Source organism: Gopherus flavomarginatus, chromosome 1 (genome assembly GCF_025201925.1).
Source record: "Gopherus flavomarginatus isolate rGopFla2 chromosome 1, rGopFla2.mat.asm, whole genome shotgun sequence".
NCBI classification, from domain to species: domain Eukaryota; kingdom Metazoa; phylum Chordata; order Testudines; family Testudinidae; genus Gopherus; species Gopherus flavomarginatus.
The window spans coordinates 81,484,309-81,510,294 of record NC_066617.1 but is presented as its reverse complement, the minus strand read 5'-3'; the positions used below and the strand labels follow the sequence as shown (position 1 = coordinate 81,510,294).

The following is a 25,986-nucleotide window of genomic DNA, read 5'->3' as shown; positions in this document are numbered from 1 at the left end:
GTTCCACTAAAGAGAGAACCATCTCCAGTGTTCCCAGTCCCATCTAGATCCAGGGGCACAACAGGAACTTATAAAATCAGCAACACCGTTTTGAATTGAGAGAGTATTCCTTACTTATATAGCACCACTTATTCCCAGAAATTCTGTACTGCAGTCTCTTGCTGAAATGAATGGGTAACTGAAATCCCAGCTTATGTTTCTTCTGTTTATTTATATTTTTTTCTTCTGATTTTTCTTTTCCTCCTCCTCCTCATTGGTATATGTGTTTGTAGTTGCTTGTTTCCTTCTGGCCACAGGAGGCCAAGCAGGAATATTATTTTAAAGTGTTTTTTAGAGTGGGGACAACAAAAGAATGGAGAGAGAGAGGAAGATGACTGATTGGATCTTCGAGAGATAAAGCCAGAGATCCCTACTAAATAATACCTGGAACTTGTATACTGTTTTGTATTTTTCAAGGTGCTGTAGCAAATATTAATCTCAATGGGTCTAATTACATAAGTAAGAATTGCATGGTCAGGTATTTATTCATTGCAAAACTATTCTGTGGGCCTTCAGCTGTTATCATTGTGCCCTTTCTCAAAGTCAGACCCTACACATAAACAATAATTTGCAATCTTTCCAGGGTTAGTTATAACTTTTTATACTGATATTGCTAATGATATATAAAAGCTCCTATTATATGACAACACGAACAGATTTTACAACAGTATTGGATTCTGTAATAGCTTCTTTTCTCTAAACCAAAAGCCATTGCTCTGAAATGAGTGCACAGTGGATTAGTATACAACTGAACAAACAAGTAATTTTTAGGAGAACGTTTGCTGGCAAAATAGCTGGAGGCATTTACATTAATCACTTGTTAAATATATGTAAATAAACAATTTTGACTAGTTATCATTTTACCTTCACTTCATTTTGTGTTCCGTATATTAATTTGTTTTAGGTCTTATCCAAAGCCCGCTGGAGTCAATGAAAAGACTCCCATTGACTTCAGTGGGCTTCAGATCAGGCCCTTGTGTTTTTGAAATGAATACACATAGTGACAAAATAAACTGTAACGCAAAACAACAGGATCGTACTGGCATTTGTCTGGCAACTACAAGAATACCCTTATTAATAAGTATGATTAGTATTACATTTAAATAGAATCAGACAAGTCTATTAAATAGAATAATTATACACTGACTGTGTTAAATTATAACAGTTAGCCAGGTGGGCATAAAATCGTGAACAATTCTTAAACAAGAAAAGTGACCTAACTCATACTATTCATACCTCTAAAATTGTGAAGCTATTATTGAAAATGATTTGTTTATAGTAACACTGTGTGTTTTTGGCTATGTGATGCTCTAAGTCTCAAAGATATTTTCAGGTGCTTGTACGCACCAAATAATATTTTTGTTTAAATACGTGCTGAAAGCATCTCTTGAGTTTGGTTAGTGTGTTCATATTTTCAAGCAGTCACTTCTCTGAAGTTTAATCTGTTTTCTGCTAATGATTTGTTCTGGTCTTTTTTGGTTAAATCCTTGGTTCTTTAACAAATGTCAAGGTTTACATATGCTCTCTTTGGATAAGTAATGCAATATGTAAAATGCTTTGAATTAAACTCTTGGTATCTAGAAAAAAACCTTTGTTAAACAAGTTATGTTAGAAATTTCATGATGTATGCTAATACGTCATAGGATTTTCATCAATACACCTAACATGTTGTCTGGATATATAATTAATTTCAAAGTCCTTACCATATTGTATTGCTTAACAGCAAATACTGCAAAAGAAAGCATGGAGAGAAAAATTCAACATTTTAATGGAAGTGACCAGAACAAATCCTTAGCAGCAAAGCGTTTACATCAGTTTAAGCTCTGCGAATGACTTAGATTCAGCAGGTTTAGGGGTGAGCTAGATGCTACAATCGATCAGCATTTGTTTTGTAATGTTGTTTCTTATATTCACATTGAAGTTACACTTGCCACTTCCCCTGAATGTTATTTTTACCATTTAAACTTTTTTTAATAAGTAGATAAAAATCAGGAGAGAAAATAAATAGAAAATGCTGAGGGTGAAATTCTGGTTCTTTTGAAATTAATGGGAGTTTTAGAGTAGGGTGAGGATTTTACTCCCAATGTATAACATATTTAGTATCTCAATAAACAAATATTGTGATCTTTCTTAGTTACACTGTTTCATACATTTTTAAACCAGTTTAAAATGACATTTTAATACTTTTAGTCTAATTTTCAATTTGATCAGTTTTCCCTGTATTATTATTTCACTCTTATTCTGTAGTAGCATCAAGAAGCCCCAACCACTTCTCAGACTCAAAAACGGACCTGTTAAAAACAACTCTTCTTATCAGTTTTGTAATATAAATGACACTTTTAACAAGTGTACTATTTAGAAAGGGATGTGTAAAGATCAAACATGAGGAAAAAAATCTCACAGGATTTGGGGTATAACATCTTTCATGATAAAAGCAGCAAAGAGTCCTGTGGCACTTTATAGACTAACAGACGCATTGGAGCATGAGCTTTCGTGGGTGAATATCTACTTTGTCTCATGCTCCAATACGTGTTAGTCTATAAGGTGCCACTGGACTCTTTGCTGCTTTTACAGATCCAGACTAACATGGCTACCCATCTGATCTTTCATGATATTCTTGTTGGTTAAATCCCAGTCCTGTAAACATTTAGGCAAGTGTTAAACTTTATGCATGGGTCTTCTTGACTTCATGTCAAGGACCTGCATATGCATTTATACGATTGGAGCGTGATTTTTGAATTTTATAAACAGGACAACTAATTTCAAATTTTTTTTGTCACTTCAGCCCACGTTACAAATGTTTATGCACATGAGTGCCCTCATTGATCTCCGAAGGACTACTCAAATGCATAAAGATACTCAAATGTTTAAGTGTTTGTAGGATATGGGCCTTAAATTGCAACTATTTATTTATGGCATTTATATATAATGAAACAATGTTTTAAAAAGCCAATAATCTAGTTTCTCAATTTCCCTACAAATAACTGTAAAACACAGCATTTTGTAAATCACAGGTGGGACCGATATTAAGGTTGCTGGCACTTCCCATTACAAGACTATGTTTTCAGTTTCTTTGCCAAGCTTTACCTATTTTGGCTGAAATAAATTTTTCATGCCAGCTATCTGCCTCAAGCTGATTCTTTTTATTTTGGTGACCTTTTATATGAGAAGCTCTACAACATCTGTGCTATGGAGCAGGGGCTTCAATTTTAGCAAGGAGGCAGCCTGTATGTCAAGGATGTGTCTTTTACCATTCCCATGATCTGTTTGAATTTAGCCACGTTATAAGCCTTTCAAAAATCTGCATTCACATGTGATCAGTACAGACTTGCTAGAGCTTTGCAGATACATTCCAGAAGATTAGGCCCACACTGAGCGTCTCTGGTCTGGAGTTGCAGGGACTGAGTAGGACTTTCTCTACAACTGCTCCTGCAGGTTGGGCCAGGTCCAGGCATGGAATAGGAAACTGCTTGAATCAAATGCAAAGGGAACAAGAACTGGACTGTGTGTGTGGGAGGGAAGGAGGCAGTATAATAGGACAGGGAGCCAGTGGTGGGGGGAGTTTGAGACTGGAAGTTGAGGGCATGAGGAGCTGGGAGGAGGGAACTGGCACTGAAATGGCAAGGAGACTGGGATTGAGAGTGGGAAAAAGACCCTATGGGACTGGTGGTGGGAGACTAAGACCTGGATAAGAAGCTCAGGAGTGGAGCCTGAGACTGGCTAGATGAGGAGAATGGGATGAGGACCAGGGCTGGTTTTAGGAAGTGTGGGGCCCAATTCGAACAGTTTCAATGGGGCCCTGGCATGGATGACAAAAAAACCAACACACATAAAAAAACATGTGGGGCTTGTACTTACAGGGCGGTGCTCCGAGTCTTTGGCGGCACTGAAGGACCTGCCACCGAAATGCCGCCGAAAACCCGGACCGAGCGAAGGACCTGCCGCCAAAGTGCCACTGGAGACCCAGATCACCACAAGGTGAGTAAAAATTAAAAAGGCACCTCCAGCCTGGGAAGGGAGTCTCACTGAGCGTGGGGCCCTCTTAGGTGCGGGGCCCAATTCGGGGGAATTGGTGGAATAGGCCTAAAGCTGGCCTTGACTGGACAAGGAGCCACATATGAGGAAGAGACAGGATTGGGACAGGTTGGAGGCAAAGGAGCAGAAGTGGTCAAGCTTGGGGAAATAAGAAGAAAAGTCTGTGCCCATCAGAGCACACTCCTCTCCAGAGCCTGAAATGAAGCCCCAGATTCCTGTGTCCCACCATTCCCCTGAAATCAGAAAATATCAATAAAACCCACTGGCAAAGTGGGTGCTAATTCAGATAGAGGATGATGACAGGTTATTTTACTCAGTTAGCTCAAGTGGCAGAGGTCTGTGTGGTGGATCTAAAGGTTCTAGCCCTAATAATCACCCAAGTAGATGTCAATATATTACATGAAGGAATTTCTGTTTTTTCAGTTTGCTTATTTAAAAACCTAGAAAATTCTATACAAAAAACTACATTAAAACAACATGATTAATATTGTAAAGTCAAGCACGCAAAATTAGGAAATACCAGAATTAAGGTTTGCCTTGCAATCTTAATTCATTTCCCCATGTACGCATGGACTATGATACAGTCTTCAATTACAAGCACAAGCACTATTTTTTCCAATCAGACTCCTGCCTCATTCAGTGAATATGATGGACCTGCTGTGAAGATAAATAAGTATTGTGTAGTACAGGAGGCTTTTGTCTGTTGGACCCCAGTCCATTTGTTGTAGACGATGGAAGATGTGTAGTAAATGAGGCGGGACTGCAGTTTCATGGTCAAGACACTGAATGTTGCCCTGGAGAATTCCATTTTCTCTCTGACTCTGTCACTAAGTTACTATGTGATGCTAGGCAAGTCACTTAAATCAAACTTTTCAGAGGTGATCATTAGTTATGTGTTCCTCCTTTTCTGGGTGCCTGACTTCACACCCTGGAGTTTGAACTGCAAAGTGCTGAGCACTCACAGCTGCAACTGAAGTCAATGAGAGCTGTGCTTTGAATGTATATCGTGCTATATTATGCTACCTGCTCTGAAAAAAACCAAGAGGTAAGTATCTCAAATTGTGTGCCAAAAATTAGTGGATACTTTTGACCTCAGTCTCTCTGCCTGAGTTCCCCATCTGTAAAGTGGGGATACCAACAACCTAGCACAGGGGTGTTGTGAAGATAATGTCTGGAAGCACTCAGATACTATAGCGGGGTTGTCATAAACAGATAGTTAAGGGTTAACGTCTCTTTTACCTGTAAAGGGTTAACAAACAGGGAACCAAACACCTGATCAGGGGACCAATCAGGAGACAAGATACTTTCAAATCTCGGTGGAGGGAAGCCTTTGTTTGTGTTTTTTGGGTTTGGCTTTGTTCTCTCTGGGTCCTGGAAGGGACTAGACGGGCAACCAGTTTTCTTGCCAATCTCCCTGCTACAGTCTTTTATAGTGAGTATTTTAGTAAGAAAGGCAGTTATAGTCTTTTGATTGTTTCTGTATTTGCAAATGTGTATTTGGCTGGAAGTATTTTATATTGTATTTCTGCTGGAGGAGGCTTTTTCTCCAGTTTCTAGAAGCTGACAGACCCTGTAATATTCCATCTTGAATTTACAGTGATTTTCTTTATTCTTTTTTTCTTTTATTAAAAATTTTGCTTTTAAGACCTGTCTGATTTTTTCCCCTTGTTGAGGCTCAAGGGAATTGAGTCTGTACTTAACAGGGAGGAAGGGAGGGGGAGAGAAAGGGGGGGACCCACCTGATTTCTCTGTGTTGTGATTCAAGGAGATTGAATCACTGTGATCTCCTAGTGTACTCGGGGCGGGAAAGATCTGGGAGGAAGAAAGGAGAAGGAGAAATCCCTTTGTTTAGATTCACGGAGCTTGAATCTGTATATCTCTCCAGGAGCCCAGGGAGGGAACACCTGGAAGGGAGGAGGGGGAAGGAAAATGATTTATTCCCCTTTGTTGTGAGACTCAAGGAATTTGGGTCTTGGGGGTCTCCAGGGAAGGTTTTGAGGGAGACTAGAGTTTATCAGGCAATCTACTCTAAGTCCTGATTGGTGGCAGCACTACAGGATCTAAGCTGGTAATTAAGCTTAGGGGAATTCATGCTAGTACCCATATTTTGGACGCTAAGGTTCAGAATTGGGAATTATACTATGACAGAGGTGCCCAAACTTACTGACCCTCCGAACCACATACGATAATCTTCAGAAGTTTGAGAGCCAGGCACACCTTCCAGGGCTTGGGGTTCTGCCCTGTGGAAGGGTGGTGGGGCTAGGGGCTTTAGCCCCACAGGAGATGCCTGCCTAGGCTTGGGGCTTCTGCAAGAGTGGGGCTGAAGCCCCGAGTTCTGGCAGGCACCTCCCATGGGGCTGAAGCCCTGAGCTCTCCTCTAAGTCTGGTAGGCAGAGAATGGGAGACATAGCGGGGGCCCTGCAAGCTGCACTTTAACTGTAAAAGAGTCGCATGAGTTTGGCCACCCTTGTACTATAGCAATGAGTGCCAGAGAAAAGCCCATATGGAAAATAATAATTCTCTCTTCAGAGCAGGGTTTGAATAGTGTGCAATAAATAAGGCCTAGGCCACACATTGAACAATAAAGATAAAACAAAATATTGTATAGCTGCCTATTAAATGAGCACTATCCATTCTGTGCAAAGGGATCTTGTTAGAAAAAAATACACTATGTAATCATTTAACTAGACTCTCATAATGAATATGCACAAGGGAGTCAAATTAAGGTTGCACAGGCACCTTAATTCTGGCCTTTCCTAACTTTTGAGTGTTTGACTTTTTAACCTTAATAATGTTCTTTTAATGAAGTTTGTGTGTGTAATTATAGATCTATGTCTGTCTCTCTATCTGTTACATTATATATATAGGCCTCGGAGGTGAAAACAATATTTATGTATGCATTATTTCTAGGGTTTTCTCAACAAAATACGTATTCTAAAAACAGATTAAGCACTTTATTAAAGGGATGCAATAAATAGGCTTTATTATTATGGTGTTAATGAATTATGGGTGAAATCCTGGTCCCACCGAAGTTAATGGGAGTTTTGCCACTGACTTCAGTGGAATCAAGATTTGACCCAGAAGTCCAGCTTTTCACTCTGTCCCATTATTACTTGCGATTCGCTACTAAAATCAAACCTAAGGTGCTTATCTTGTAAGTGGCTGCATGTGGGAGGATCCCTGCACCTGTACATTGAAGTCAATAGGGCTCCATGAGGACATATAGGATTCTACCCATGCTGAATCACTTCACTTGTAGGCTTGAGGCCATGGTTCTGGAAGCAGGGGTGCAGGGCTGCTGCTGCATGCACTAGCTTGAAGTGCTTTCCATCATATACAGGGTTTACAGTTTGGTTCAATGGCTCTCAGCACCTCCACTATACAAATTGTTCCAGAACCCCTGCATAAGTCTAAAGAAAATTTTTGAAAGGAAAGCCCATGTCATTTCCATGAATCTGTAATTCATTGTGCCATTTTATTTTATGATGCACTGTCAAATTTTAAATAATATAACTTGAGAGTAATACTGCACTTTTGTCATTTAATATATCCAGAAAAAAGTTAGAGAAAATAAAGAAACTGTCAAAGCTGATAGACCTACAGTCTGACCAACCAACTTTGCTTTGTTTTAATGATAAGTACCTCACTTGCCTCACATGTCTGGCCATGTGTTTATTTTTGCCAAGAAAGGCCTTGATCATACAAATTGATTTGCACTGTTACAGAGCTCCATGGACTTTAAATGGGGTTCTCGGTGATGCCTGGATATGCCTGGATGGATCCATTTGTAGGACTTCCCCTGTCTTGACACGGAGGTTCCAAGCAGTTTAGCTAACTCATAAATGAGCAGGAAATATATAATTAGTACTGACTTGCTCCTTTTCTCACATATTACTCTTGGTAGTTAATAAAATAATACTACCAAGTTTTCATAAGTAGCTATCAATACATTTTACATATTTGGTCAGTATTATTATCCTCATTTTACATATGCAGAGACTGAGGTATAGAGAAGGGAAGTGACCTGCCCAAGTTCACCTAGCAGGTAGTGACAGAGTCCCACTCCAATACTTTTCTCAGTAGACCACAGTTTCTCCCAAGTAGCTATAATATAGGCCAGTGATACAATTCACTTGCTATACAGAAAATCTCTTTTCTCTTTCTCTCAGATTTTGTGCAAACAAGTTCTATTCTGTTGTGTTTCCTCACACATTGTGCTTTAAAAACAACTTAATAAACTCAGTAATAGCTACAGTAACATTATGTAACTTCTGTTAGTAGCTGATATTGTTTTATTCTTAATTATATATTGAACAAAAAGTATCAATATTATATCCCTCACAGTTGAAAAAGTACATATTTGGAAAGTCTGTATTTTGATAATAGCTGAGAGGACAATACAGTCCTAAATATACAGAGATGTTATACATTTAAATAAGTAATTATTACTATGACGTGCTCTCCACCTTAAAGTTATATTTAAAATTTTCAGACTTTTCAATAGTATCCATGCCATTCTACTAGGTATTACAACCTTTATCAAGATTTCAAGGCATGTCAGAATCATAGAACATTTCCCAGTCACCTCACACGTAAAGTTTGTACAGCAGTCTGTTCTCCCATCATGTCTTCTGTTTGATGGAATGCAGGTCTGCCAAAATATATGGACACCTCACCCAGCTATAAGCCTACAGAAGGTATCCACCTTACTCCTAATTATGGTGGCAGTAGTTGTGATTCCAGAGATAAGGCAGGGTTCGATTTAATGTAAGGCCGGGGCTAAAAGACCTTATTTTATATGACTAAAACACTGTATCTTCTCCAAATTTACAGCACTTAATCTGTGAGTGAAGAGTGAATTTTTTGTCTATTTCAAGTAAGCTGTTAAGCAGTTAAAATTAATTAAAAATGATCCCTTAAAAATTTCTTTATAAAATTACATTGACTTTCAGAAGCTTTCAGGCCTCTCCAATGGCTTGTTACTAATCCTTTAAACTCTCCATACAGTCAAAACGAGAAAAACTGGAAAAACACACATTTGAAAAAGTTTGTAATTAAGTAACTTCACTAATGACTGTTGTTTGACACTTATTACAATCAGGGCCAATTCAATGGTTCATGTCATTCTTTAGTGCCACTGTGATATCACAGACAACTCAATCATTCATCATCATTCCTCACTCATTAATTTGCATGCTGTAGTTCTACTGGCTACAGTAAATCAATTAAGTAAGGGCAGCTGTACCCAATGCTGTCTCCTCTGAGGGTCCAGAGCATTGATGCTCCTGTACTTCTCCAGCTGGTTGAGCAGACAAAAGCTAGGATGCTCGAAATTAAGGTTTCCATGGTAACTTTGCCTTTTGTGCATTTTATTACTATTAATAAACATTTTTATACTGTTGTAAGTGTATATATATCTCTTTAAAGATACAAGGTCAAATATGGAGATCCCTGGTCCATTTTTTACTGAGGCATATTGTCACTGGAGTCAATGGCAGTTAGCTAGGTATAGAATCAGTAAAATATGAGTAAAGACTTTGGGATTTAGCTCAGAAATAAAATATTTCCTGCTCCATGAGTTTATAGACTGCTAGCAGCAAAATAAAGGTAAAGATGATAGAGAAGACTAAATTTCTGGAATGACTGTCTGGAGATTACTGTTTATTTAATTCGTTAATTTAACTAGAGGGTTTTTTGTAGTCTTATCACTGTAGTATACAAATGCTTCATTAACCATGATGAACTTAATTTCACAATATATTGATGTAGTAGAGCAGTAATCGAGGTGGGAGGTGACCAGGGAGTGGATAGAGGTTTAGCAGTGGAGATGGTAAATCAAGTGTAGATTCTGATAAGAACGATAAGGAAGAAGTGCCAGGATTTAGTCATCTGATTAAAGCAAGCTTCCTTGCCTGAGAAGTGATGCTTTCCTAAATCAGCGACCCAGCAAGAGACTAGTATGTGGGGAGGAGGAGAGGTAAGAATTAAAGGTGGGATACTGAAAAGCACCTGTGTGATTTAAGAGCACAAGTCCCATTGATTTTCAATTCTAAATCATGCATATCTGTATGGGAATCCCATTCTAAAAGATAACAAAATTACAGGCTTCAGAAACAAGGAGGAGAATGGAGATAAAGGATGAGAAGGCCAGTGATTAGGAGAAAAAAAGGATATGTTCAAATTAGGAAAAATGGAGATGGTGGCTGGACATCGCAGAAGAGATGTCAGAGAGACAACTAAAAGTGCAAGACTGGTTGGAGTGGGGAGAGGTCTGGAGTAGAGGCAGATTTAGGAATAATTAGCATTGGAAGTCAAAATCACAAGAGGAGTCATGGTGACAGAATGAAGGAGGAGGAGACTGAAAACAGGTCACTGTGATCAGGTCTTGCACTATATGACCACAAACTGGGCATTGGTGTAAGTATTTTAGTTTATCCTTCCAATTTGTCCAAGTTGTACTATATTCTAATTCTCTTTAAAAAATCCAATCCACAATTTTGTATTACCTAAGCATCTAGAATGTTAATGGTCTTACATAAAAATGATCTACAAGCTTGGTTACTGTCCTATTTACTACAAAGTTCCTGACATTAATTAAAATATTAATTAGTACTGGACTCATACCTGAACTTTGCATGACTTTATTTGACAATAAACCACTAATAATCACTGCTAAAGGTACACAGACTAATTAAGACAATTAAGACGATATAGTGGCTACTTATTCACCCTGCCTCTTTATACAATTACAAAGGGATAGGAAATGATACTGAAAGGCTGAACATTTAATAATCATAAACATTTTGTTTTTAACACCATACTCCATTTTGCTTTTAGAATTCTCTGCCACAAGATGTCACTGAGGTCAACACCTTCACAAAATTCAAAATGAACTGAACATTTATGTGGATGATGAGAACACCCGGAGTTATAATAGCAATGACTGAAAAAAAAAACAAAAAAATTATCAGCCATGAGTTTTCGAAGGGATATAAACCCTCATGTTTCAGAGCACAAGTCAATCTCTAACTAATGGGGTTGTGATGAAATTTTTCCTGGGGGTAGGCTATCCAAAAACTCACTACTTCAAAGTTTCCTGAACCTTCTTGTGAAGCAGCTAGTACTGGCCAGTGGCAGAGACAGGATACTAAAATAAAGAGACCACTTGTCCAATCCAATATGGCAATTCTTATATTCCTATTCTTTATGTTGATGTTTTAGCTTGTTGTATATCCAATTTGCAGTGGCTCCATTTAATCCACAGCACAATTTTCTTTATGAGTATATTCTGTGGAACCATATCAGATGGCTTAGTAAAGTTGAGACATACTGTTCCACTGCATTTCCCTTATCCACCCCCTGCCTGGGAGAGTACAGGGTAGAAAGAGAGTCATTGAGTTTCCTTGACCAGGAAAGGGAGGGATGGGGAGAGAACAGCTCAGAACTTGAGTTTACTTCTCCAGTGGGAACTTTGCCAACAGTCTCATTTTGGCTATCACTGTCTCAGATTTTAGTTCTGAGTTCTAGATCTCATTTAACTGCATCTCTGTCTTGAGGATACAGAGCTGCTTGGGTTGCTCTACATGCTGAAGGGGCTGCTCCTCACAGTTCTCATTGATCCTAGTCAGAGCTCCTTTTCTTTGTCCTGCACTGCAGAGGCATAATGGGAGCACCAGCTACCTGCCCCGCCCCACCCCTTCCAGGAGAAGGAAAAGGAAATATGAAAACATGGTGTGGGAAAGAAAGAAAGAAAGAAAGAGGGGATATAAGAGAGAAAGAGAAAATAAAAAGAAGAGAAAGATGGCTCACTGAAGCATGATGGCAAGATGTGAGGGGCTGTGATGTGTAGCAGGAGTAGGTGGGGTGGAGGGGCATAGCGAAAGGTAGGAAAGACAAGTTGAGAGAGACAGAGATTTTTGCCTTTCTGAGTCAAAGACCCCACACATTTCTTTCTCTTAAATATAGTATTCAGCTACAATAAATGTGAACATGGGACATGGTACTCACTTGAGCCAATGGAGGGTTGTGAATGAAAGATGGTTAATGGGGGGCAAGCAGAGAGACTCTAACTCGTATTTTTGTCTATACTGGAATTAACATCACACACAGAAATAGAATCATAGAATATCAGGGTTGGAAGGGACCTCAGGAGATCATCTAGTCCAACCCCCTGCTCAAAGCAGGACCAATCCCCAACTAAATCATCCAGCGCTAAGTGCTGGCATGAACAGAAACGGGGCATGCAAAGTGATCGCATCAGGTATCGAGCCCTTCACAACTTGCTTGGAAGAAGGAAGGGTAGTGGCCTGAGGGGAGGAGGATGGGAAGAAAGAGAGGATGGGTTCACATAGTCTTGGTTTTGTATGCCTTTAGTATCAATCGTCTTCTGAAATCTGTACCAAAGACACAAATACAAGGGCACTACTCTGAATTACAATTCTCCCTGAGTTTCTGGGTTGTGCAAGGGAGGATGGAGGGGGAGGGGCCTACTGCCACTCTCAGCATACTCCACCCCATCTCACACACACCTAAACACAATACGGCTCTGCCAACATTTTGTTCCTTCCTGTGCACTTGTTTGCATGGTAGTGGTGGTGATGTCCATCCTCCTTTTGTGCCCAATTCCCAATTTGGAAAAAAGCTACATGGCTACCCAAGAGATGAAGGTGATACACACCCCCATGTTTACCAGGATGGTCACACAGGACTAGGATTACAAACTAGGACACAATATGTTATATGTTGTTATTTAATAAAACAGACACTCTCTTTTCATCATTATATGTGATCTGAGGTTTCTATATATATATATTGTTTGACATATGTTGCATTTATGAAGGCTTTTTAAATTGAATTATAGATAAGATGCATTCATTATACATGTATTTGTTTATGAACAATTCATTTAAGTGTTCATTACAGGACTTTCTATCACTGTACACTTATGAGCACAGTAGGCTCAACCCTACTTCCTTTCAGCTCAGTGGGACTTTTGCCATTGATTTTACTTAGTGTAGGATTAGATGCAATGTTTTCTTTTTTTGCTGTTAGTGGATTTTCTGACTGACTGACTGTATTCCAGCTGTATCATTATTTCAGCCTTTATTTTAAACGTTTTTAAATTACAGTAGCAAAATATAGATTAAAAAAGTATTCCTTATGCTTTTATGTCTACTTTTTTCTTTTAGGACATTAATTTATTGGACTTTGGTTCAAGTTTCATTTAAACTGAACAGTCAACATTAATGTCAATGGTAATGGTCTGATCAAAATATCTGAAACCAGTGATTAGATTTACTTTTTGTTGAAATAACCTATTTTACAATGATATGAACAATCTCAATGAACTTCACTAGTTATACAGTACTACTGAACTACACAAATCTGCCTAGGTCTTTAAATACCTCTTACACTTCCTATGTGGTCTTTCCCCCCAATCTCTCAAATTTCATTTATTCTTGAAAGTCCCATTTTCCAAAATCTACATCAAAAATATAAATAGCATATGGAATATAATATATTTATACAACAGATTTCCCAATTTTCCTCAATTAGTTTTACTATGCAAAGCAAAACTTGAAGCTTAAAAAGTTAAGCTTTTTATGATTTTTAATAATTATTAGAACATTTATTTTCAGTGCTGATTCTCTTGTTTATTTCTATGAAATTTAAAGGGTGATAAAGTTTCCCCAGAACTTTGAAAATACCATCTGCTATTAGAGTCCAGCAGTCATCACTACTTCCATCCCAATTTAATAACTGAATTCATGGCAATATGTGCCTTGATTGGGATATATGTACTGGCATTTCGTGGTTATATAAATCAACTTTCCCTAAATATTTTAATGAACTTTTATAGAGGAAAGACAAGAAATCAATTCTTTAGAAGTACAAATTTTTTCTTTCATAATTAAAGAGTTAGACAAAAATATGTTTTTAGGAAATGAATGATCAAAAGATTTGGTATGGCTTACAGGAGAATCACATTTCAATTATCTAAAAGACAAAAATCTAATGATGTTAATTTTTTGAAGTGATTTAGAAGGTATACACACACACAGATAGAGAGAGAGATAGATGTAAAACATAAAGGGAAAGTTTCAGGTAAGAAAGAATCAAATATATATGTTACTAGACATTCCAATGGCTGGCATCCTATCCCGTCTATATGAGAATGCAGTTAGACAGGCAATTCCATCAACTTATTTTAAAGTCAATATTGAAAGAAACCACAACTTACTTGAACATCCTGCTGAGTTTCTGCGTGGCTGATTATTTTTTTCTCTGTTCTGAGTCAAAGCACTTCCACTGATCATGGAAATAAGGTCTAAATCCGTGTCTTCTCTGCTTACAGGGCTTGCCTGGGAGCCATGGGAGAGAACGTACACAATCATGAAACAAAATATGACATTTTCTGAATGCAGCTCACGTTACCTCAAATAAATAAACAGACTCTGTCAAACAACCTTCTTCAAAATGATACCACAGTCCTTTATTGCTGCCTTGGCTGAACAAATGCACTATGTCAAAGCATTTTTGTAAATAAGAGCCGATCTTAAAATTGTGGTTTGTGATCTGAGTCAGTACACAACAAAAGAAAACTTTTCAGTACAGTAATTTTGAAGAAAATCAATCTCGCAGACAGCTGATGAAACCTTGAACAGCTTAAGATCATTTACTGACCGGTCTATAATTTAAGTCATAGCTGAATGCCAGAAATGTCATATCAAATTATTTTCTGCAATAGTTATGTTTTATCCAGGGCAAGTATCAATTCTATCAATCAAGCATGCAGTAAGTAATTTCATCTTTTAGCGGTTTGCTACTTAACCATGGCCATCAAAGAGCATTTAAATTATACTCCGAGTATTATATTAATTATAATCTGGCATGCAATGGTGGTACATGTTGGTGATGGACATGATATATGAACCTAAATACAATAACATAAAATTGAAATGTTCTCTCATTCTAACACTGAGTTCTTGATCTTGGGGGCTCATAAAGCATGAGATAGAAACAGTGACCTGGAAGATACCATACTCCATAGATGATACTCTTAGGAGCTTGAACCTAGATGTACTTAATGAGAATTCCCTTATCTAGAAGATCTGAGATATTAATCCAAGCAGGGGATATCCTGCAACACCCTTGCTTAGGAACCTAGCAGTCCACTGTGCTTTTATGGTCAGTTCTCTTTCTAGTAGGGAGTGATATTTCTAAAACAAAAGCAGATTAACAATATACATATATTCAAATGTCCGAGTCTCCATTCTGGTGGGGAGTAGTAAGCTGTCAAAATGGATCTCCTCAATGAAAACAATGATAGGAAAGTAATTATTTCTTCTCTGAAGATACCCATTTTGATAGATTTCCATTGTGGGAGACTAAACTGCACCAGATATGTCAAAGAAAAAAAGCTGCAATAGGAAGTGTATGTTGACTATGTTTATTGTCACACATCTTGAACAGTAGCAATTTTATTCTACATTATTACTATATAAAAACACACGTGGTCACACACATACATATGTATGTACACATTTTGGGCTCAATTGTGACATTATGTGTCAGCTTGTAGGGATCCTCAGTAGGAACTTCAACTTATTGTGCTTCAATGCAAAGAGAGAAAGGTCACTGTACCATCCTTGGTGCTATCAGACCCAAGTCAGAAAACCTACTGCTTCAGATCCTGCCTCCTTCTTCTGTGGAGTCTAGCAACTATGGTGATGCTAGATAGATTTCAATAGTTTTTGCATTCAAAACAGCACAAGAAAATAAGATTGCTCACAGCCTTTGTGATGACTTTCTGAGAAATGAAGTCTGCTCCAGATAAAAATTCAGGGGCTGTTTTCACATTGATCTGGTGAAGAAGGGCTTCACTGCACCAGATGTGAGTAAAGGAATGATATGAAAAGGGATATTGACTAATGAAGGTGAAACACCATCACCAACTTTGGAAGGAAGTCAGGCTGTGTTGGGAGCACCATCTTGTCCTTGAAAAAAACATTGTGTAAGATGGAGGTTTTAAAGACAACCTGCAAAGGAAACGAAAAAGGTCTGTGTCCTTTTTAGCTTGTTTACAATATATAAATAGGGCCTAAAATGCTATTTCAAAACAATGCTACTGTTAAATAAAATTTTGGGTTTTAAGCAGATTCTATGGCTGAGAGGAAAATTAGGAGACTTCTGATATGACAAGTACCAAAGAAATAAAACCACCATTATGAGAAAAGTAATAGTATCTTATGTCAGAGAGACATAAAAGAGACAATAGTCATTGACAAGAGAGCAACCTGTAAGTATTAAATTCCTGACTTGAAGTGGACAGGTAAAAGATATCATCGTGAAAAAATGCCCATTGTAATCTCCATTCAAACTGCAACTAAATTCTGACAGGTATCAATGATCTGTAAAAGGAAATTTCAGAAGCAGAGTAAAACGATTCAGAAAAGAGAAAGAAAATGAATCCACCTCCACGTTAACAGAGTGAGAGCAAGAGAAATGGAATGAAATGGAATAAACCTGGCATTCACTCATTCTCTGAGACTCTGAGTGATTGGTTTTATTTTATGAGTATCAGGCTTTTTCATATCCTCACACCTCAATCTCCTTCTGTCAAATGAAAGCTGCTGTTTTGCGGGATTTGTAGACTGTCTGCACCACATTGCCTTTGTGACCTTTAGCACTGCCAGGTAAAAGAGGATTTACTTAAAGATGTAACTGGGGAGAAACATTAAAATACATTTCCCCCCTCTGTCTCTGCAGTGCTTTAGGATTTTCTCCTTATCTGTGAAGTTGTGGAGTCACAGTATAACACCTCCTGTTCTTGGAGCTCCAGGAGATGAGGAATTAATGAGCAGTGAGTGGAATCAAAGTTACATTTCCATTCCAGATTTAAAGCTTCTGAGAACCCCATGTTAGAGAAGATTGTGGGATCAAGCCTTGGGCTCCTCAACCCACAATGCACAAATTGTTCCCTTTACTTTTGTTTTATCACTCTTCCAGACACCTTCCCCATTATTGCAATTTCTAGCTGGAGCTGTTATAAAGTCCAAAGCGCAACCTCTCATCCTCTAGGGCAGGGGTGGGCAATTATTTTTGCAGCAGGGCTACTCCACAATTTTGCTAAGCTGTCATGGGCTGCACATTTCTACTATATTAATGGAAAGGGTGTGGGCTCTGGGAGGGAGTTTAGTGCAAGAGGGGGCTCTGGGCTGGGGCAGGAGATTGGGGTGCAGGAATAGGTGAGGGGTGTGGGAGGGAGTTTTGATGAAGGAGGTGGTTCTGACCTTGTGCAGGGAGTTGAGGTGCGGGAGGGGATGTAAGGTGCAGGCCCTGGCTGGGAGGCCCTTATCACAGGCAGCTTCCAGCTGGTGGTGTAGTAGGGCACTCAGGCAGGCTGCCTGCATGCCATGGGCCCCATATTGCTCCAGAAACAGCTGGCTGCTGGCACCGTGGCACTTCTCTGTCTGTCCGTTGCGGGGGAGAGGAGCAGCGGGTCTCTGTGCACTGCCTACGCCAGTAAGCACTGCCCCTGCAGCTCCTACTGGCCGAAACCGACCAATGGGAGCTGTGAGGATGGAGCTGGCATGGGGGCAGCACGTGGAGCTGCCTTCCCCCAACCAGGGGAGCGCAGACACATGCCAGTAGCAGCTGTCTGCTTCTGACAGCAGCCTGAGGCCATGTCAGGTAGACAGCCTGATTGAGCACCCTGGTGTGCCGTGGGACTTTTAGCAGCCCGGAGTTTGTGAGGGGGCAGCTAAAGAGCCTGGCAGGCCAGGCGGAAATGTTAGACAGGCCGTATTTTGCCCACCCCTGCTCTAGGGTAATGATACTTGTCTGTCCTCTTCAGCTGCTCAATGCATTCGTTGACCTTTCATAGCATCTACTCCACAGACAAAAAATTGCAGTAATTTTAGGGCTCAGGGAAGAGGAAACATTATTTTAGGATCAGGAATTTGAATTACTGTATAATACGTTCCTGCTACCGTTACAAATTCCTGAATGTTAGTAGGATAACTTTCCTCTGTTAACTCTTCTTAGAGGTTTTGCTTAGCAGTAGCAGCTTTGGAACATTTCTCTATCATTTTCAAGCTGCCAGTCAGATTTTCTCATCCTTGAAAGACAGTACTGGCTTTATTTTGCCTAATAACTCCCCTTTTAGTCTGTCACTTGATTCAAATACAAATTGCTTTAAGAAAAGAGGACATGAGGAAGGATGTGAGCTATGAAACAATTTGCTCCATGTTAGGTTCCATCTCCAGTCAGAAGTTGCACAGAAAGAAAGGGATAAAGGAGAGAGGGGAAAAAAAATAGCTGTGAAGGCTCTTATATTCTCTGTATCTGGTCCTGAATCTGTCACTAGTGTGAGGAAGGAGTAATAAGCAGAGGAATAGAAACCCTGTCCTATTTTTGCTGCCTCTGCAGAAGAAGTAGGATGGAGAGGAACAAAGAAGTCTCTAGGGATACCATACCCTGCTTTATTGGTGGGAACATTTTCTCTTTTGCCTGCATTTCCCTTCCTTTTTCATTATGAGAACTGCTAAATGTTATTTTTTAGCCTTTAGGAGAATTATATTATAAACATATTAGGAACATATTCAAATTTCAACAATCAAAATACAAGAAAGTTAATGTACATATTTTGAAACTACATTCTACATTCACCTGTGTATACAAATCTGATTATTAATTCATTATCTATGTATATATACTGTTTCTGGTACTGGAGAGCCATATTATTATATTTCTTTTTTATGACCATCCACTGCATTTTCCTCTGAACAACGTTTATGCAAGGCAGCTTTGTAATTATGTGGCACAAGTTGTGACAATCACACTGCATTGTCAGGCATGCAGGAACACCTCAAGATCTTTTTCGTTCTTGCGTGGGATTGCACAGCTATTTTGTGGATAAAACTGCTTATTATATATTGCTAATCTCTAGCTTTGTGTATATACGTTTATGAACAATTACATAATGTGCATCCATATATAATATCATTGGAATAAGAACCATTTCAGATTGGAGGTAATTATTGTTTTAGCCCCTTTCTAAAACTAATCATAGCTACTGCTCACAAAAGCCACAGAAAGGCAACCTAGTTTATGAAAGCAATCTTTAACCAGAATCCAAATAACAGATCATGTACAAAAGAGAAATACTAAACAATCCTGACACTTATTAAAGCCATATCAAGAAAACAGCAATCAGAAATTTTTCAGGTGGAATTTTGTATTCTCCAAGTAAATAAATTGGAGAGAATATAATAAAATAATTACTGAACCATATTTCAAGTGGACCTCAGCTTTGTGCACCCTTTGAGGAGAAGACTGTGTCATCTTCTGTATTTGGAAAATGCCCCGTACATTTTAGACATGACCTCAATAAAAACAACCACCACCACTACAACTTGATATTTTTTTACTCAGCTTTTTCATGCTATCATTTGTGCACACAAATGACAACATTCAAAAATAAGATGCTGTGAGCCTCTCATGCTACGTCTACACAGGGGTACAAAACCCAGGTCAGCTGACTCAGGTTTGCGGGCCTCAGGGGCTTAAACATCACTGTGTAGATGGCATGGCTCAGAGTGGAGCCCAAGCTGGGCCCCAGAGCTCAGGCTCCAGCCCAAGCCCAAACGTCTAGACCAGTGGTTTTCAAAGGCGGTCCGCCGCTTGTTCAGGGAAAGCCCCTGGCAGGCCAGTCTGATATACAGCACAGAGTACAGAGTCCGGAGAGAGTTTTTAACCCACATTGCTGTCCACCTGCTTTTCGGTTAATCCACGGACTAGAAAGACATCTGGCATAATTCAGACAGTCCTGAGAGGATAAGTAATGGATGATGGTGCTACTGGATATGGCCTGCCCCCACATGACACTCCAATGTACCACTTCTAATCCTTCTCTCCAGGGCTTGTGAAGGGATCCTTGATGGGGGGGCCTGTGGCTGCCTTCTGAATTCCTGTGCCTGGGTGAATTTGAGGCTTTTAGCGCCTCTTCATGTAGCTCTAGCCCTTTTTCCCAGTGGAAAGGAACAAAAGTAGGGATAAGCTCTCATCCTCAATACATATTTCATTCATGTATCATTTGTGCATGATTTGCACGTGAAAATGGGGGTATGGCTTGGTAAATTATGAGCCATATTCTGAGTTGGGAGTAGTTCAGCATACTCCCATAGATTTCAATGGAATTATGCCACTTTATGCCAGTTGAGGATCTGTACCTGTATTTTCTTCATACATAAGTGAGAGTGTAAGTAGTACAAGTGGCAGTGAGAGTCCAATTGGAGAACACATCTTAAAAAACCTGTCGCATTAACAGTCTGGATGAGGAAAAAAATAAATAAACTATTTATATTCAATAACCTTAGTTTTGAGTAATATGGTAACACAATTTAATCCCTTCACATACATGGTTTTTGTAAAGGGAAATAATTCCTCAGTAAATCTACTGGAATTTTCTAAGGAGGTCAACAAGCATCTGGACAAGGGGGATCCAGTGGATGTAGTGTACTTAGATTTTCAGAAAGTCTTTCACAAGGTCCCTCACCAAAGGCTTGTAAGCAAAGTAAGCTGTTATGGCATAAGAAGGAAGGTCCACTCATGGATCAGTAACTGGTTAAAAGATAAAAGAAAAGGAGTACTTGTGGCACCTAGAGACTAACAAATTTATTTCAGCATAAGCTTTCGTGGGCTACAGCTCACTTCTTTGGATGCACAGAATGGAACACACAGACAGAAGATGTGTGTCTGTGTGTTCCATTCTATGCATCCAAAGAAGTGAGCTGTAGCTCACAAAAGCTTACGTTGAAATAAATTTGTTAGTCTCTAAGGTGCCACAAGTACTCTTGTTCTTTTTGCGGATACAGACTAACACGGCTGCTACTCTGAAACCTGGTTAAAAGATAGGAGGCAAAGGGTAGGAATAAATGGTCAGTTTTCAGAATGGAGAGAGGTGAATAGTGGTGTCCCCCTAAGGGTGGACAAGTACTATTAAAATATTCACAAATGAACTGGAAAAAAAGGGGTAAACAATGAGGTGGTAAAATTTGCAGATAACTATCTGTTAGTGCCCATGTTAGTGCCACAGCCCTAGGCAGTTTTTGCCCTGGCCTCCATGTTCAGGAAACGAGCATACACGTACTCTCAAACAAGAAGCATTTCCCCGAAAGTAACCGTTGGGGCTAGGCAAATTTTGTGGTCAGCCAGTTCCAGGAACCCCCCCCCGAGGGTGGTAACGAGGCATCTGTAAATCTCCTAATTAGGAGAAACCTAGCCAAAAAACTGAACACGTCATGACCCTTATAAATTGCCCACCGTGCAAGCGGTGGGCAGGGAGAAACGCAGAAACCCGTACCCGTAACCGAGCCTGATCAACTCGAGGTCTCCCTCGGCTCCGTGTTCTCAGAAGCCTACCCGTTTGCCGGTGGTGATAAAACTTTTGTGGTTTGTGTGTGTAAGTATGCCTAGCTGCTAATTCTGCTAACTAACTGAGCCTGTAATCGTCTGTTGTAAGCCGGAGACGAAAGCCGATTCTAGCCGCCCCAAGGCTCCTGCGAGGGGAAACCCACTAACCACGAAACCTTGAACGCAAGGGGGATTGGCCGGAGTCTCATGGCAATCTTTAACTGTCTTACTGCATTTTTTTTCTTAGATGTGTAATTGCATTTATGCTTAATAATAGCACCAATAGCACCTTTACTAACCCTTGGAAGGACCTGAATAACTACTGGGACCTAGAGCGGTACCAGGGTCAGGTTCTGTTTGTAATTGCAGTATTTTTATTATTTGTTCTAGTATTGTATTGTAGGCCCAAGTTGTAACTAGTATTAAGTTGCTCCTTATCCGCACCTGTGACCCATTCAATAAACCCTCAATTTTAACCCCACGACTCATTGTTTGCGTTATCCCCATCGCTACCTTCGGGGCACTTGTCACCCCTCCCGAGGACATCCAGTGATCGAGCCTCCGCCCTATCCCAGCGCTCATTACCTGGTAGATAACAGGCACCTTGTGACCATTTCGGTGGAGCGAGGGGCGAGAGTAATCAGAGATCAACACTATCTTGAGTGGTTTTGTAAGTCCAAAGCAGACTATGAAGAGCTACAAAGGGATCTCACAAAACTGGCAATAAAATGGCTGGTGAAATTCAATGTTGATAAATGCAAAATAATGCACCTTGGAAAACATAATCTCAACAATACATATAAAATGATGGGGTCTAAGCTAGCTGTTGCTACTCAAGATCTTTGGTCTGTCCCAGTATGGCCATTCTTATGTTCTCTATCTTGCCATTTTTATTAATGATCAGATTAACTTCCAAGGATTTTTTTTGGGGGAATGGAACTTCAGTAATCTAGCATGTTTTGAATAAGGACAAAGAATATCTATAAAAAGTCAACACAAATGTACTGACATATTTTACAAATACCTACACATATTATTTACACCTATGCATGTTCTAAAGTGAAATACTTTTCTTTACTCATTGCCTGATAAAATTTAAGGCAGAAAACTATTTAGCATTCTACTGTTAAAATCATTTTTGTGATTCTTTGTTTTTCGTTGTGCCACCAGACAGATACGGACACACATACACATAAATAAGGATTCCAATAAATATTAAATATCACACTGAATATCTTCAAATAGAAATAGTGAAAGTATCATGCTGAAAATTCGGTGTTAAGTCATGCTAAATATTACCTTGTGCTTTGCATTAACAAATTTAGTAATTTTTTCCCCACATGCAATTGCATCATCAAGGATATTTGCTAGAGTAGCACTAAGTTTTTAAATCACATTTGATTTAAGTACAGCTGCAGAACACAGGCACTATTAAACTGCTCAAAACCATTATCTGGATGCTGAGACTTTTCTGCTAAGACATATTTGAATTTAACCTGCATCATCAGTTTACAAAAAACAAACAAAATCCCAGAATAATGCATTACAGAAAATACTTCAGAATATTTTTAAATCTCAATTGAAAAGGAAGAAAAAAAATGGGGGAATGAATTTTAAGATTTAAAATTGGATTTTTATTGCTTATAGAATAGAAATTTTATGAATAAATATAATTTTATGGATTGTGTGATAACCATTACACTTTATTAATGTTGACTTACCACCTTTTAGTAAACGATACTCTGAACACACTGGAGTAGTTTACATTTATGACCTCTTTATATGGCTTAAGCACATTTAAACACATGACAGAAACAGATGTAGGCCTTGATTCAGCAAAGCACTTAAGCACATGCTTTGTAGTGCTTTTCCTGAACAGGAATGCTTTCCTGAACTGGAGTTTAAAGGATTTTTTAAAAAAGCTGTATTTGGAAATTTTAAAATGAATTCAATGTTGTTTTTTAATCTTAAACGAAAAATAATATTAATTTCCATATTAAAATTATGCCTCTGCGGAGAAGGTGCATTCTTGTGCAACCCCACTACCTCGATTGTGCTCTGCCAAGATTCAGGCATGTGGATCTGATTGCAAAGTCAGAATCTAAATAAAAGGATTATATTCAAGAAAAAAAAAGATCATGCTTGTTTTTCATACTGCACACATATTTGGAAATATCAGCTATTAAAGTTTAAGTTGCGATTCTATGAAGTTTTACAATGAAACAAACATCTTACCACTAGCTGAACTCGTCCACCATTGAGTATGTCTGGATCTAAGTCAGGCAAGAAGCGATTGCTGTGTAGTGATAAAAACCGGAGCAAATACTTCAGTAACACCTTAAGTATACTGATTTCAATAAGATATCTTTCTGGAAGTACTACTGCTCAATAGAGAAAGCAACATATTCAGCTAAATATGATCAATTATTATTTATACTTTATATCAAGGCATATTATTTTTTAAGCATCTGAGTAGCTCAAACATAGTCATCAGTTATTTCAAGCTAGCCAAAGATGTAGTTCTCAAAATGCAAATCAGTCAATGACTGGAAACAAAAAAACATAGCAGTTTACTGAATGAGTATAAATTACAACCATAGACTCTGATCCAAAACCAACTGAAGAAAGTGAAGACTTCCTTTAACTGCAGTGGGCTTTGGTTCAGGCTCACAATTACCAGATCTTACCAAATCAGTTGTTATATTTACCTTCTGTCACAATGAAGTTGTTTACATCTATCAGCTGTTTTACACATTTTGTTGCATTGAAGTCAATGGGACTTTTGACACTAACTTCAATAGAAGCAGGATTGGACAAAATATCTATATGTAGTGTTGTAGATGTGTTGGTCACGGGATGTGACACTCTGACACAGATGTGTCAGAGACCTAAAGATGAGTTCTGTATAAGCTCAAAAGCTTGTCTCTCTCGCCAATAGAAGTTGGTCTAATAAAAAAATATTACCTCATCCACTTTGTATCTCTAGTACTAATATTAATGTACTACACACCATAGGTGCTGGAACTAGGGGTGATCCCGCACCTCCTGGCTTGAAGTGGTTTCCAGCACATACAGAGTTTACAGTTTGGTTCAATGACTCTGAGTATCCCCACTATAAAAAATAGTTCCAGCACCCGATACGCACATTTGCAGAGGTAACGTCACATTTTAAAACTTTTTCTGTTGTAAGCAGACATATTTTCTTACTTCAAAATGTTTTCATTAAAATTAAAAGCAGTGAATAATCACCTTAAGCACCTGGAGTGCATGAAACTCACTATTAAGGTATGTGATTGACTATACTACAGATAAGAGTTAAAAAAAAATTGCTGCTACTTACTCATCTGATATATACAATTTAACAATGTAGAGAAAGGTTATTTTTACTAAGCGCAAAAATATATCAGTACAGTAGTTTCTTCAGAAATTAATACTTTTGCTTCTTAAAAAAATATGTTAAATAAGTATACTAACATGTATTGTATGTTGACAACTAGCCTGATTTTTTTTAAAAAAGTGCTGAGCATCTGCAGCTCCCAGTGACTTCAATGGCCAAATATTTATTGGATATTGACTTTATGAACAAGAAATATTAAATGCACTATGTTTATGTTAACATCATAAAGGAGCAAAATTATTTTAAAGAAATCTATATTTGTATTTGATCTAGTTAGTAACCAAAACAAAGTTAATTCAGAATAGAGTGGTTTACAACCCCTTTTTCAAATGTATTATAAATTTGTCAAAGTAGTATTTTCTTAATTTGTTCTCTCAGTGTTTCAAAGATCAAATAAAAATACATATTATCCATTTATAAAGTTTTATTCAGTTCCTTAACCTATCCTATGTACAGTGTGTCTAATTAGCTATTACACTATAATACTTTGAATGCATTATATAAAAAGAGAATTATGCCCCATGTGAAGAACATCATATATTTTTCCTATATTCTTCATAGAATACAATTCCTAATGTTTGTGGTGAAAGGTTACTTGTATATGTTATCATTAGATATTGCATACTGGTAGCATACCAATTCACTATCTGTTGCAGAAGAGGGATCCATAGAATTATTAAATCAGTTTTAATGGCAGTCTGTTTGGGACCTGGCATTGTGGTGTGCTGGCCTTTGGCTATAAAACCATGTTTGTTTTAGGACAGTAAACCTAGGTTTCACTTTACAAGAGGTATTTAACATATACAAATCTAATTTAAAAGCCAATGACCTCACCATTTAATGTTTCTCAAACCGGTTGCTTCACAATCTCCGACCTGTGTGTGAAGCCATCGGTATGTAAGTTCTTTGCTCCTTTGTAATTTCTCAGCTGAAGTAGTATCCAAGTGGACAAAATCTTCTTCCCTACCTGGGGATGAGAAAGAGATCCTCATCTTCCATTGTTATTTGAGACTAACAAAGAGTAAAAGACTAACCATCAAACTCTGCAAATATCAGAAGATGCTTTTGGGAAAGTCAACAAACCAGCGTTATCCACTTAA

The 25,986-nt window shown here is 38.5% G+C and overlaps 1 protein-coding gene across 4 annotated transcripts in view; it reads right to left on the bottom strand.

Moving 5' to 3' along the window:
- Positions 1-25,986, bottom strand: part of LRRIQ1 (leucine rich repeats and IQ motif containing 1) — a 170,305-nt gene that overhangs the window by 5,813 nt on the left and 138,506 nt on the right. For all 4 annotated transcript variants that reach the window (XM_050934131.1, XM_050934120.1, XM_050934141.1 and 1 more), the window contains 3 exons: positions 25,721-25,853; positions 23,725-23,785; positions 14,315-14,435 (listed from right to left, as the gene is read on the bottom strand). In XM_050934131.1, the coding sequence (XP_050790088.1) occupies positions 14,315-14,435; positions 23,725-23,785; positions 25,721-25,853 (315 nt within the window). The remainder of the gene's footprint in view (positions 1-14,314; positions 14,436-23,724; positions 23,786-25,720; positions 25,854-25,986) is intronic.